Below are 15,540 nucleotides of genomic sequence, written 5' to 3' on the forward strand. Positions count from 1 at the left end.
ACTGATGAGCACTGGGTGTTATGCACAACTAATGAATCATTGAACACTACATCAAAAACTAATGATGTACTATATGTTGGCTAATTGAACTTAAATTAAAAAAAAAAAGAAAAGAAATCAAAAGCCTATATCCTAGTCACAGTTGTGCTGCTGAATAACTGAGTGACTTTGGAGAAGGTACATAAACCTGTATCTATTCTCAGAAATATGAGAGAACTGATTAAATGATCCTTATGGTCCACTAAATGTAAGTACCCTGTAGTTTTAAGAATCTTCTTAAATTAAAGGATGCATAAAATGGTAAGGATGAACTTCTTTGAGAAAGAGTTAAAATTTCCAAGTAACCAATGGAACCTGAATCATATAAGGAAGGGGAAAAGGCCCTTTCCTAAGTATTAGCCCTTTCTCAAGAGAATGGTTTTTTGCTCAATGTTTTCTTCAGAGCAACTTTGACGTCCTTATTCCTCAAGCTATAGATTAGCGGGTTGAGCATGGGCACAACAATGGTGTAGAACAAGGAGGACACTTTCCCCTGATTCATAGGTAAAAGAGAGGATGGTTTGAGGTACATAAACGCCCCTGACCCAAAGAAGAGAGAAACCGCAATTATGTGGGAGCTGCAGGTGCTAAAGGCTTTGGACCTGCCCTTGGTAGAATGAATACGGAGAATGCTGGAGAGGATGAGGGCATAAGAAATGAAGATGGTAACTGTAGGCACACCAATATCGATGCCCACAACAACAAAAACTACCAGCTCATTTACATAGGTGCTGGTGCAAGAACGCTCAAGAAGGGGAAGGATGTCACACATGTAGTGGTTAACCAGATTGTTGGCGCAGAAGGTCAGTCTTACCATGCATGCTGTGTGGGCCATGGCCCCAGCAAACCCCATCACATAGACACCCAACAGGAGGAGTAAGCAGACCTGAAGAGACATGGTGGCCGTGTACACCAGTGGGTTACAGATGGCGGTGTACCGGTCATACGCCATTGCTGACAGGATGAAGGACTCAGAGACGACAAAGAAAAGAAAGAAGAAGAGCTGAGTCATACATCCTGCATAGGAGATGATGTTCTTTCTCAAGACAAAACTCATCAGCATCTTGGGCGTGATAACAGTGGAATAGCAGAAATCTATGAAGGACAAGTTGAAGAGGAAAAAGTACATGGGGGTGTGTAGGTGAGAATTCAGCCCAATCAGGGTTATCAGGCCCAGGTTCCCCACCATGGTGACCACATAGGAACCTAGAAACAGGAAGAAGAGAGGGATCTGGAGTCTCGGCTGGTTGGTTAGGCCTGCAAGGATAAACTCTGTCACAGAGGAGTTCTCAGCTCCCATTCTTATTAAAGGCATTCTGTGGGAACTAGGGGAAAGAGTCTCTTAGAGGGGGAGAGAGAGAGAAAAGAGAGAAACAGAGACAGAGACCCCCCTCTCTCCTCCCAGTCACCTCCCGTTCTTGAGAACTGGATCCACACAGAGAGATTTTGGACTTCAGCAGAAAGGCCTCTCAAGATGCCTGTGGGTCTGTTCTCATGGCCCCCTAAGGACTCTTCCACTGGAGCACCCCCTGGAGGATGGACCTTTCTCCATGGTGAGGGCAGATGCTGCCAGGAAGAATGGTCTCAAAGATGAGCTGAGGAGTCTCCCGTGTCTTTACTTTGGTCCATTATTGTGTCCTTCCAACTCCAACTTCTGCTCAAGATTATAAAACCTGGAGCCAATATCTGGAGAGAGTCCTCTCAGAGGTTGGAGCCAGCCCAACTGTGCCTGGAGTTTCCACCTCGTGGTCACCCCAGACAGCGCAGAAAAGGGAGGTGGTCTTTCCCAAAGCCTTTACTACCTGAGGTTGGGGACTTATGAAAAGTTCAGCCCAGATTCAGTCGCTCACCCTCCTTCAGCCTAGAGCCCTAATGATGCACCTTTCAGTCCAATTCTTATCCACAATTGTTCAGACAGATAAATGGGTGTGGTGCTAACACAGGTAAAGGAACTAAGCACAGACCATTTTAGCTCCTGTTCTGTTTGAAGGATCAGAATTTGGACTGCCTTAGAATTTGTTCTGAGCTAAAGAAGGTGATACCTGATGGAGGCTTTGCCCTAAGGCTGTTTCCCAGTTTGTAGAAGGGAGACCCGTGCCATCTGGTGACAGGAGACTGAGCAGTTTTATTCTGGATTTAAGGATCTGGGGACCTGATTAGAAGTAGAAAGTCAGAGGATCCCTCGGGACCCCATCTAAGGTGCTCCTGAGATAGCATTTGGAGCAAGTCTGACCCTAGAAACTAACTTTTTAAAAAAAGGAATATTTTCTTGTACCCTTGATAATATTTGAATGGGCTTTTAGAAACATTATTTATTTGTCCAATTAACATCTATTCAGTAAAATGCAAAGTATTGTGCAAAAATGATAACTTACCATTAATTGAGCACTTACTATGTATACCAAACATTCTTCCTGTCCTAGCACTTCTGTACTGACTCCAGCAGGCCAGAATCCAATACCATTTCACATACAATACTTCCTTTTAATTCTCCCTCAAATCCTTTGAACTAGGTTTTATCACTCCCATTTTAGAGATGCAGTAATTCACCAGATGTTAAATTACAAAGACCATATGAAATCTAGGTCCATCTTACTCCAAATCTGTTGTTCTTAATAATTGTGTTTAACCTCTTCCTGTGGGAAATAATGAAATATATGAGCAGGGTCCTTGCTCTCAGGGGTCTGACAATCTACTGGAAAAGATAAGCTAAAACACACCGAACTTATTTTACTGAAAAAACATGATAAGATCCAGAAAAGGTAAAAATAAAATGCTATTCAAGTTCAGAGAAGGACATTCCATACACTACTTAAATTTCAGTTTATCACAGAATTTGCATGATATCTAGTCCAAGGAGAAACAGAAACTCCCTGTGATCTCTTGGAATTTGAGCTTGGCAGTAAAGAGAAAACCCTGTCAGTTAAGATCATATTTTTCCAAAATTGCTAAATTGTTGGAATTCTTGATGGCCCCTGTCCTCCATCCTGTCAGCTCTCCTTCAGGAGGCTCTCAGTGCCCTCATGCTGACTCTCATGGCCTTGTAGCTTGACCCCTCTTCTTCCCACCAGACCCACCAACGTTTGTTTCCCTGTTTTGCTTACTTTGCTCATTTTCTAACTCTCCCTCATGACAGAAGTTATCCCACTGTGCCCCAGTCTCTTAGAGTCTTGCTTGAGCTCAGTGACAGCTAATTCACATATTTGGGGTCTCATAGATTTGAAACAATATTAAAATCTAGTCCTGTGGTTCACAAATCTAGCTATACAACTGAGTCAGATAAATCTGTGCATATTAAAAGTACATATTCTCTTACTCCAATATAAACATAATAAATCAGAATCTCCAGAAGTAAGACTTTATAATCTGTTTTTTTCTTCTAAATCTATCCCTAGTGATTGGGATATTTAGCCAGGTTTGGGATTCACTGATCTAACCCTCCTACCCTACGTCTTCCAGACAGAAAAACTGAAGCCCACCAGTCACAAGCTGGTTGGTAGTAGAGTCTGGAATAAAACATGAATCTTTAACTCCTCCAGTTGGAGGGGTTTTCTAGCCTATCCAGAAGAAGCCTACCTGGTCTTTGATTTGGTTGACTACAATTCAGAGTACAAGTAAAGGACATAATTGGACGTCAAACCTGGAACAGCACCCCAGGGTCAGATTGGGGAGAAACTTAAATGCCAAGACATGTGTATGCAGTGTGAATCCATGGAACATTTTGAACAGAGGAATGGCATGACCAGGGGAATGACATGATCAGGTGTGCTGAGGAAGACCAATCAGTCTAATAGGCTATTGGATGTCAATGACTTGATACAATAGTCCCTCCAGGCAATGTTCTATCTTGTAATTCAGGCAAGATGCTTTAACTCAAAGCACAACAATAAGAAAAGTGACAAAGGATGGACTTTCAGAACGAGAAAGAGATAAATGGAGCAAAAGGCCTTTCTAAATGTTTTAGCACATTACAATCACATAATGTGGCTGGCCCCTGCCTTTTATAGCCATGGTGTCATCTACTGTCCACTCTGAACATGTTTACAAGGCCCTGAGTTCACATCCCATCACTAAGCTCTCTGTGTCAGACATTGTTTCTGCCTCATTTCAGCCTATCTTTTTGGCTTCTGCTGTTGCCGTGGCAGCTGGCTGCATGCAGTTGCATTCAAAACACAATCCACCAGCTGCACCACTTTCTCCTGCTTTCTGCCCTAAGATGTCCCTGCCACCACACACAGGCTGTCTGCCGGAATGCACCCAACCGCTCTGGTGCATGTGCAAACCTGGAAGTATGAAGGAGGTAACCCCCCTTGGGAGTCAGTGGATAAATGCTCTGTTCTTCTGTGTCTCTGGTGCTTTGTTCTTCATTGATTCTCAAAGGGGCCTCAGAGGGAATGATTGTGAATTTCCCATTAAGGTAAACACCTCGATAGCCCACCTTGGATTGGCTTCCCATCCTTCCCTGCTTCACTCTTCCTCTTCCCTCAGGTCACTTCCAAAAATAAGCTACATGCACACAAATCCTTGTCCCCAGCACAGCTTTTTTATGGAAACCCCATCTAAGGTGCTCCTAAGATAGTATTTGGAGCAAGTCTGACCAAAATATGCCTTACTCCACCTGGGAGGAAGAAGCCTCACCCAAACCTGTTTGATTCCAGGTCAGGAAACTAAATAAGAGTCACTAAATTTATCAAGTACCAGAAATTCCATGTTTCGGAAAATTTGTATGTCTTGAGTATGCCCGAGCAAAATGCCAAAATGCCAGAAGAAATAGGATATCAAATCATTACCAGCTTATACCCTCATGCAGATTAGCCAGAAAGTCATATAGGAGCTTGTCCTTAGATCTACTGCTGCTCTCCTCATGATGTTTTGCTGTCTTTGTGATCACCCATATACTTCCATGAGCTGTGGTGGATAGGAACTAGGTTTATCCATGTGTATATCTTTAAAACCAAATATCAAACCTGGCTTGCAGCAGCTCATAAAACATTTATTAATCTCATATTCTCAACCTTCCTCATCTGTAAAATGGGGATAATGATAATAGTCCATAAGTTTGTTGTGCAGGTTAAATTAAATCATAAAATGGAAGAGCCTAGCAAAGAGGCTGACATATGGAGGAACCTCAATAAATGTTATAGGAAATATACATAAAACATACATAAAATATATATCATTTTGGGAGGGAATGAGGGGAAGAAAAAGCTTCTAAAAGCTAGATGAGCCTGAAAGGGGCAAGAGAAAAGCTAAAAATATAGGGAGGAAGAGGAGAGCTGATTGCTGGAAATAAGATAAATTCAGGAATAATGTTTTTTCTTCAAAACTTTATCTAAGACCCAACTCTCCAACATAACTTAATCCACAAACAGGATCAGGATCCTTGAGTATTTCACCTGTCCCTACTTCCTGTTCCACCATGAATGACCTATTCTTCAAATAACCGTACCACAAAGGCCAAATTATGACGTCAGGTGAGGTTTCCTTCACAGCTTCCATGCTTCTCTTTCTGTGCCCATTTCTAGTCTTGGCAAAAATTCCTCTTCCCCAAACACACACAGTCCTAATGCTTGTTCTACCTTTGATTGTCACAAGCAGTTCTCAGGAAAGATCTTACAAATTCATCAACACAGTCTATGAAGGACTTGTTGGGGATCATCCACATTCCACACCTTCTTCCAGAAATTGTTTTTTTAATGAAGTCAAATTCTATAACCAAAAAAACATATCTCTATGAAATTTGAAACAGCACTCAATTGATGAAAGGTACATTTTGGTGGGGATGGGGCAGCTGAAGTCATCATGTGGTGGGTTTGTAATCAGAATTGCTTTGGCAGCTGTCTGTCCTCCACTTGGCAAGCTAATTACAACTCCTATATCAGTCCTGTGTGTGTGCTCATGTCTTCTTGTGTGAGTGTTGGATGACATTTGTGCATTCCCACTGCTTGCCTGTCTTTCACACGAGGGATATATATTTAATCACTCAAGGCCTCAAGCACAAATCTTACACTTAGAAATTTGCCACTGCTGTGGTGATTACAATAAATCCCAATCCCTGCTCTCATTCCTACTGTAATCAACTCACAATTAAAGAAAATAAATCATTATTACAAACCTGAAATAAGACCCACAGGAAAAGAGCTCCATGGGGCACAGACAGCAAAGAAGACCCAAGCTTCATTAAAAGTTGACTTTTCTCTAGGAGCCTTAGAGGATTCTTGTTTGGATGATAGAACAACCAAGAAAAGTTTCTTTGGATTTATGTCACCTCAGAGCCTGTTGCCATGGGAACTACATTTCAAAATCTTCTCAACTGGGGCTTCACTAAAGTCATGTTCCTTGAAGAGCAGATGAAGCCCAAGCAGGAAGCAGTGTAGGAAGAACTATTCTTAACTGTATTCTTTTGTTGCAAAGTTGCCCTCTTTCCAAAACTTGAATCTCTATATAGTGCTTCTTTATTTATTTATTTCTATTTTTTCCATCTTTTTTTTTCCATTATAATCTATTTGTGTCATTCCATGCGTGTCACCTGTAAATGCAATACAGTGTCTCTTATGCATTAACCCTCAGACTTCTGGTGGCACGATGCTGGTCCCAAGTACACTGACCATCACCACACACAGAGGAGTCCACGCACAAGTGACACTTCTATAAGAAGAGACACAGAACCTCACTGAAGAGAAAAGATGGCAGCTGAAAGATCTTTGTTTGAAATAGCCACAGTTAACTTCTGAGAAAGCAAATATCAAGGGTTATGTGGTTCTGCATATATTTAATCTCAATGTATTTTATTAAGCATTTTCACCTCCTTAACACATAAATCTCTACATAAATAATATACATTTTTAACATAGAATCCTAGACTCTAGACCTGAGAGGTCTATATGGGGGCAGGGCAGTAATGAACACACAGTGAACACTATGTACCAAGCTAGCTAGTTTTACATACATTATGTCATTTATAGGAAATGAATAATCTTCAGAAAGTACAGATTTGGCATGCTTAAAAATAACATCCAATGGATTCAAGAATATTAATGCTAGAACTAATATTTTACATTTTTTAAATGCTTACTACATGTCAGGAACTATGCTAAGTGCTTTACACAATTAATTCATTAGTTTTTACAAAAATCCTGTTAATAGGTATTATTATGCTACTCCACACAAGAACATTTCCTTGAATCAAAGGAATCAAACATACTTACCTCGTAGTTAAGACAGTCTAGTCTTTTTGAACCTCTAGGCATTTGTAGTGATGAAGGCATAAGCAGGATTTGCTAGATTAATGATCATGGGGGTGGAGAATGGAGATGAAAGTTCAAATATCAAAGGTGATGAAGATTTCAATTCCAGGACACAGAAAAAAGGGAAATAAAGAGGGAAAATAAAGAGCTAGAATTTAAACCCGAATGTCCTGTGCTAGAAGTATATCTAAGAGGGATGGTCAGTGAACGGCCATCAGCCCTACAGGGGAGCTTGGGAGATCATGGAGACGTGTATTGGGAAATCATGTAAGTAGAGGATCCCAGAAACCACAAGTCAAAGGTAAAGGATGGAACCTTTCTACACAAGTGAGGAAGTCATTAGTAAATGTGTCAGTGAAGACAAATGTGGTGGTTTTGAGCAGTCTTTGTAGCCAGATGATCTGGGTTCTGATCACATCACTCACTGGCAGAATAAGCTTATCATGTTTGTGTCTCAGGAACCCCATCTATAAGCAGAGATATTGACACCTAACATATAGGATTGTTCTGAGGATCAACTGTCATAACATTTAATAAGTACAGTTGACCCTCAAACAATGTGGGTTTGAAATGTTGCAGGCCACACGGATTTGTTTCAGTACACACAGTACAGTACTATAAATGTACTTTCTTTTCCTTCTGATTTTCTTAATAACACTTTCTTTTCTCTAGCTTACTTTATTGTAAAGATACAGTATGTGATACATATACAAAATATGTGTTAATCAACTGTTTATGTTATCGGTAAAGGCTTCTGGTCAGCAGTAGGCTATGAGTTAAGTTGTGGGGGAGTCAAAAGTTACACACACATTTTTTTACTTCATGGGATTTGGTGCCCCTAACTCCTGCGTTGTTCAGGGGTCAATTGTAATTGTGAATTGAAGTATCACAGGGCCCTTATTCCTCTATTTCTTTTCTTAACCACTTGATCAGATTCTGCTGTTCATCCACTGCTTCAGGAGTGAATTTTCTGAGCCCCAACTATATTACAAGCCACTGCAAGGCACAATCATGTTGAAATGCTATTTAATTTACACACCCAATATTGAACACAATGATGAACACGTATAATGTTCATTAATACTTACTAAGTTCAGTAGAAATAAATATATATATAGTTCAATAAAAGCCCAGATGTGACGGGGCACCTGGGTGGCTCAATCATTAAGCGTCTGCCTTCGGCTCAGGTCATGATCCCAGGGTTCTGGGATCGAGCCCCGCATCGGGGTCCCTGCTCGGCGGGAAGCCTGCTTCTCCCTCTCCCACTCACCCTGCTCTCGTTATCTCTCTCTCTGTCAAAAAAATAAATAAAATCTTTAAAAAAAAAAAAAGCCCAGATGTGAAAAACTGATCAATTCAGGGGTACATTTATTTTTCAAATACTGAAGGAATTTCTTAGAAGTGTCCTATAAATAGTTATGTAAGCCCTTTTCTGAAAAAATAAATAATGTAGGTTATATATAACTGGTTTATATATAACTGTAAATATTTTTGACATTTTAAATATACTAATGTTGACGCTGAACTGACAGTCATGCCAAGTGATGTGTGCCTATGGGTGTGACCTCTAGGATCAAGATATTTACAGAATAGAAGAAAGCTCCCAACATATTGAAGACTGGCAAAGGAAAGTTACTCAGTGACAGAAAGAGCTACTGAGCCTTCCCAAGTCGGGAGCTGCCCGGAGCTCAGTTTCATCATAGCCCACAGTTTGTGGCTCTTAAAATAGGAATCCATTTTTAAGTGACATTTAACTCAGCAATATATGTGCTATAAAAAGCAAATTACACTGACACTAGCAGTGTAAAATATATGATTTCAAGGTGTGTTAAGGGCATGCCATGTTCCAAGATCATGCTAGAGGGGACAAATACAAGGAGATAACATGGCCTCTTTTAAAGGCAGTTTGATGGAAGGGGGGTTATTCTAGGCATTAGTGGAGATGTCTCAATTGATTTAAAAAAAATAAATCCTAAAAATGAAGATTCACCAACTTTGTAGGAAGCAACAGACTTAACTTGTTGGACAGAAATGTCTCAGAAATTCTAACTGTAGGAAGCCAAAGACTCTATTTTTTAACCTCTTGTCTGGTCAGGAAAGCCACAAAACCTCTGTAATGTTTTCTTGCATTTTTCAAAGGTTTCTCTAGAGAACTTCTCTAAAAACTAGTTTTAATCAAGAAGCAATGTGATAGAGTGAAGGAACCAGGATTAGGAGTCTAAAGACCTAGTTGTGTGGCCTTGGAAAACTAAAAATGTCTCTCAGTCTGGGATTTCTTCTTCTGTCCAAAGGAATATCAAAACCTGTCTTATTTACCTGGTGATGTTTTGTACAGAACAGCAGATGGCTTCTTCACTGCCTATCATTAAATATTGAAGTACCTCAAATTTCCAACCTCGCCTTTCTCATCTCCTCAAACTGTAATTCCACTCACTCCTAAGGTTTCAATATCATCAATTGCTGTGTTAATTAACTGTTAATTGCCTTAAGTATTCAACTGCTAAAAGGACTCCCAAGATTCAAACCTTTATTCTCTAATAACAGCTTTATCTCAAGTAAAAAATACTGCAGTAGCAGAAGGGCATGCAATGAAAGGGTCCAGATATTTCTGGCACAGGCTTTCTTGCCCTCCCACCACTGGGTTACACAACATGCAGTTTGTCTTCAGGTCTTAAACCACCACCAGCTATATGGGAAACTTCTTGGTACCTAGAAGTCCAAGGTCTGCTACTCTTATACTGAGCGGTCTTGTAGGTGTAGTCAACGTATGTGACCAGCCTGAACTGTTGAAACCCCTCAGGCTCTGCTGAAACCAGATGCAATTATTATTATTATTATATTGAATTATTATAATCCAATTATTATTACTAGATAGTGTTGGCAAGCTGTCACATCCTGCCCAAACAGGATGTGACCCATGGTTATAAAACACCATTTATGTGTGGTTTACCTATGGAAACACCTATGAAAATAGGATTGGCTAACGGTTAGTACCATGCCCTAGGGAGCTCTGGAGATAAACATATAGTCACTCCATACTGGCTAAGATTAGCCCATTCTGTACAATTGATAGCTGCCAAATGTATTTGTCTAATTTATACTTACGTCCTGTACTGTAAGTATAAATGCTTGCTATTTTAAATGCTTACTATGTGTCACTCTCTCTAAAAATAATAATAATAATAATAAATAAAATGGAAATCTTATTTTAGCATCCTTTACCTAACCATCTACATGTATGTATTTGATTTTATATATACTTATATAAAATTGGGGGGGTGGATATGCACCTATACTTCACATGCTCTCAGAATCAGCTTCTTTGTCTTCCTGCTGGTTGCCTCATCATTAAAATATAATTGATATATAATATATGTATAATTATATATGAAATATAATTTTAACGTGTGCTAGGAACAAGTAAATATTTAAGACTCAAGCTTTTTCAAATTACAGCACTAATATGAATGGTTAACATTTCTTAGATGCTTACTATAAGCCAGGCATTGTACTGTGTGTATACTCTATCTCATTTAATTCGTAATGAAATCAATTCTTATACTGTTACTTGTTACTTGTTATTATACTAATTTTAGTATAAAAATTATACTAACTTTACAAATGAAGAAACTGAATTTTACAGAAGTTGCTAATTTTCTAGAATTCACAGAAGTGACAGGCCAAGAGGCAAATCCAAATTGTCTTAATCTAGTAGCCAAATTCTTAGCCACTGATAATCCATTTTCTTTGAGTTTGTAGTTTCTCTGTACGTTGGCCGAATGGTTTTGCCATAAACAAACACTTCAAATTTCAATATCTCCTAAAAAATAACTTTCTTAGACCCCCCTCCTTGCACTATCTGTCCCCAACTCCCTCCCTTTGGATGGAGCTTCTGCCATATGACCAAGGAAGGGATACAGTCCTGACAAATAATCAGTCTTCCCTGAGAATGTATTCCTAATACTTCTGCCTCCCCTATCACCCTGCCTCAGTAAGTTCAAAACCCACATTTAAAGCAAGAGCTTGACACTTATACCCCACTGCATAGTTTGAAACCCACTTTATGCCGTATCTTAATCAATCCTTGCAATTCTGGGAGAATATACTATGTTCCTACTTTTCCAGAAAAGAAAACTGGGTCACAAATAACCTTTATAACCCCAGTGGTGATTTCTTGCCTCCAAATTTCAAAGTTCATGATCTTTCTAATATTTTCTTTTCTGCCAAGCATCCCCTAACTTTTCCAGAACTTTGGATCCAAAAGGAAACTGTAACAATGAGACTGAAACATTCTAGAAAAAGACCAAAGTCAGGGAGATAAAATGTGTACCAAATGCAGAGTAGTTTTGGGAAATAAATCCAGGGCCCAGAGCCAAACATCCCTGGGACAAAGTATACTATAAGTGGAAGCAATCCTAACTGAGTTTTGGATCTCTATTCCTACCCCAAACAACAAAATGCAGACCTTTGATGCATTTTTTAAAAAATCAAACCAAATCCACACCAATTAAATGGGTGGCCTGGCCCCACAGCACTCTCTCTGCCCACACACCTCATTAAGAAGAGGGCAGCATAAAACCACAGGGCTCCACCTACTCAGAGACAGCAGACTGGTACCATTCCCAGGTAAAGTCCCAATCTCTGCATCCTCTACCAGCAAGGACATATTCAAGGTCAAATCTCCCTGTAATTACCAGTGTCCTGGCCCGTAGCCTGCCATGTTATTTACAGAATCATCTCCTGCTCCTCGCACAGATACTCCCAAGACTGGAACTGTACACACTTCCTGCTCAGAACCAGCTGCCTAAATCTATTGTGTCCTCACTCTGCTTATCCTGGGATTCCATCCTGACAGCTGTGCATGCCCACACTCAGCAATATTATACATTGCTACATATAGCAATTATATATTTATATATAATAATATATAAATTATATATAATAATAATATTGCTTATTATCACTTGCACACACAAACGCAGAGCACATGCTCACAGGTCCCCCACTGCCTGCACAGGGGCCCTACCTGCCTGGTACCTTCCTGGGATCTGATGGTCAAGTTCATAGCTATGTGCTTCCCTCTGTTTCTGATGTCCCTGACATTTTCCAAGAGTTCTGCACCACTGTGTTGTTGTCATGGGCCACCTTTGAATTGTAGCCTATAGTTTGAAAAGCACCTGTGTGAAGACTGACTGCACTTTGGAGACTGAAAAAACGGGGGGTTGGGGGGACAGGTGGTAAGATAGTTCAGCTTAAACTATTATCATTTCCATAATTTTTCAATCAAAAATCTAGAACAAGCTATTTTATCTTCAGATTAATTTTTATTAACTTGAAAAATAAAGTTTCAAACCATGTAAATCTCATTATTGGGGGCACAATAATCTTTTCCAAGATTAGAGCCTCAGAAGTTCTTCAGCAAGAAAATTATTATTTCTGAGCTGTTTCATTCCCCACCTCCAAAGTTACTGATAGATATTGTTAGTGCCTAAAACCCTGGTACATAATATGTGCTGGATAAATGTTGCTTCTATTGCTTCTCTACTTTTCTTTCCATATCATTGTGAGCCCCATCCAAACCATGTGTTGTTTTGGGCTCTCAATTCATTCATCCACTTCACAATCCTGATTAAAGAGAATGTGGAATCACTGGGAGGTAAGACCTGACTCCTATTTTTTGTGATGCTATTTGCTTACTAAACTGTCCACTGAGAGAACCTCAACCTCACATTGCCTGTTTCTTCACCATTAAGTGGGAAAAAGCCATCAGTTCCTCTAATTTCTCTTTCTAGGGAATGGTGATGGAAAATCAATGTCAACTCCTTTCGCACTGCATTCACTTCTTTCCTCCAACACCGCTTCAAACCTGTACCACTCCCCTACATCTAAACTCAACTTGAGAGGTGCCTGGGTGGCTCAGTCGGTTGAGCATTTGACTCTTGATTTCAGATCATGATCTCAGGGTCATGGGATGGAGCCCCACATCAGGCTCTGTGCTCAGCTGTTTATCCCTCTCCCTCTGCTCTCTCTCTCTCTCTCTCTCATAAATAAATAAATAAAATCTTGAAACTCAACTTGAGACAATAAATCCTCTAAAACATATCACCTACCCCAGGAAGTAGACATCAACATGAAACCGCCTAAGTGCTGGTGCCAGCATGCATGTTAGCAGATACAGGCCACTGCTGGCCTACCTAGGTCCAATAGCTGTTTGGAAAGAGAACTCCCAGAGGAGAAGCCTGAGTCAGTGCATTTAGCTGGAATGAGTGCAGTTCCTTTCCCTACCATGACACAAGAAGGCCCAACCACAAAACTTGGGCACAGTGCCTGCCAAATCAAAAATTTGGAAGGAGGCAAAGAAGTAACCCCCAAGAATTGCTGAAAGACTATGTCCCACTCTCATTCTCCATTCCAGCAGAGGGCTGCCTTGAGAGAGCATTCCTGTCCCAGGGCTTCCTATCAGTTTCTTTCCCATTAAATTCAGTAACCAGCAGGGTGACTTTGTGGTCAACCCATGTAGAAATCACCCAGCTCACCACAAGCATGATGAGACTGGCCAATACAAGATGACAAGTTCTATCTTCCTGCATTAGATTCCTGCCTGTCTGTCTGCCTCTAGATACCTTCTGCCATGTAGGACAACTGCAGTAGGACATTCACTGTTTCATCTGAATTCCTTTATTCATGTCATAGTCTTTCTTCAAATGCTCGGTGATCCATGGCTGTTCTCTTGAAACTCAGTGCCCTAAGTTGATAGGACACTCAACAGGCTTGAACCACACTTGGAAACTGGAAGACTTCACCCTTCAGTGGTTCGTGTAGGAACCCCCAACTTCATTATCTATAGGTCTTTCCTCAAACACTGGGCAGTTTCCCTAGAAAGGAGACCCTGATCTAATTTAAGAGGCAGAAGGAAAGTGGCCTTAATAATAACATGCCAACAGTCAGAGAGTTTGGTGATTAACTCCCGAGAATTTCACCTAATCCCTATCTTTTAAGTTTGGTCCCCTTGCCCATAGCATGCCTGGTGTCTAGAGTCCAGGGGCCCCTGTGGCTCAAACTCTTCAAGCAGTAAGCCTTAAAATTTCTGCCAGGCTGGAGAAGGGCAGAAAAATTGCAAAATTTTACCTGTGAGGGGGGAGGAAAATAACATATAATAATTTCTCAACAATTTTCCTGGCATATTAGCTATAAGCAGCAAATTAAAGTCTCTAAGCCTCATTTACCTCATCTGTTAAATGGGGTAGCAGAACCCAACTCTCACTGTTGTTTAAGTCAGGAAATGGGTTCCTTTTTTGTCTTTACATATCATATAGATTTTGAAAAGAAAATTTCAGTAAATTTTAAGTCGAATATGAAACCTCATATTTCCTTTAGAAAGGAAGAAAACCAGGGGAAAAGAGGAAGTTTCTGGCATTATGCAAAGTGCTTTCCAAAAACTGTGTACATTATTCTTAATGGCAACCATGTATTATTATTTCTTCTTTCAAGTAACTAAGCTGTGTTTAACAAAGTGAAATAATTAGCTCAAAATCACTTGGTTAGTAAGTCAGAGAAAAGCTGCAATCTCATGCCTACCTTCTCTCAAAAGATTATGTTCTTACCAAAGCAAAGCTGGCGGCATCACAATTCCGGACTTCCAGCTCTACTACAAAGCTGTCATCATCAAGACAGTATGGTACTGGCACAAAAACAGACACATAGATCAATGGAACAGAATAGAGAGCCCAGAAATGGACCCTCAACTCTATGGTCAACTAATCTTTGACAAAGCAGGAAAGAATGTCCAATGGAAAAAAGACAGTCTCTTCAACAAATGGTGTTGGGAAAATTGGACAGCCACATGCAGAAGAATGAAACTGGACCATTTCCTTACACCACACACAAAAATAGACTCCAAATGGTTGAAAGACCTCAATGTGAGACAGGAGTCCATCAAAATCCTAAAGGAGAACACAGGCAGCAACCTCTTCGACCTCAGCCGCAGCAACTTCTTCCTAGAAACATCGCCAAAGGCAAGGGAAGCAAGGGCAAAAATGAACTATTGGGACTTCATCAAGATAAAAAGCTTTTGCAAAGCAAAGGAAACAGTCAACAAAACCAAAAGACAACTGACAGAATGGGAGAAGATATTTGCAAATGACCTATCAGATAAAGGGCTAGTATCCAAAATCTATAAAGAACTCATCAAACTCAACACCAAAAGAACAAAGAATCCAATCAAGAAATGGGCAGAAGACATGAACAGACATTT

At 40.2% G+C, this 15,540-nt stretch overlaps 1 protein-coding gene across 1 annotated transcript; it reads right to left on the reverse strand.

Moving 5' to 3' along the window:
• Window positions 1-406: 406 nt before the first annotated feature.
• On the reverse strand, window positions 407-1,342 carry LOC116645904 (olfactory receptor 145). The gene has a single exon (XM_032426423.1). It carries the CDS (start codon window positions 1,337-1,339, stop codon window positions 407-409), a length of 933 nt encoding a protein of 310 aa, XP_032282314.1. The 5' UTR covers window positions 1,340-1,342.
• Window positions 1,343-15,540: the final 14,198 nt, after the last annotated feature.

Source organism: Phoca vitulina, unplaced genomic scaffold (assembly GCF_004348235.1).
Source record: "Phoca vitulina isolate PV1807 unplaced genomic scaffold, GSC_HSeal_1.0 scaffold34, whole genome shotgun sequence".
In the NCBI taxonomy this organism is placed as follows: Eukaryota; Metazoa; Chordata; class Mammalia; order Carnivora; family Phocidae; genus Phoca; species Phoca vitulina.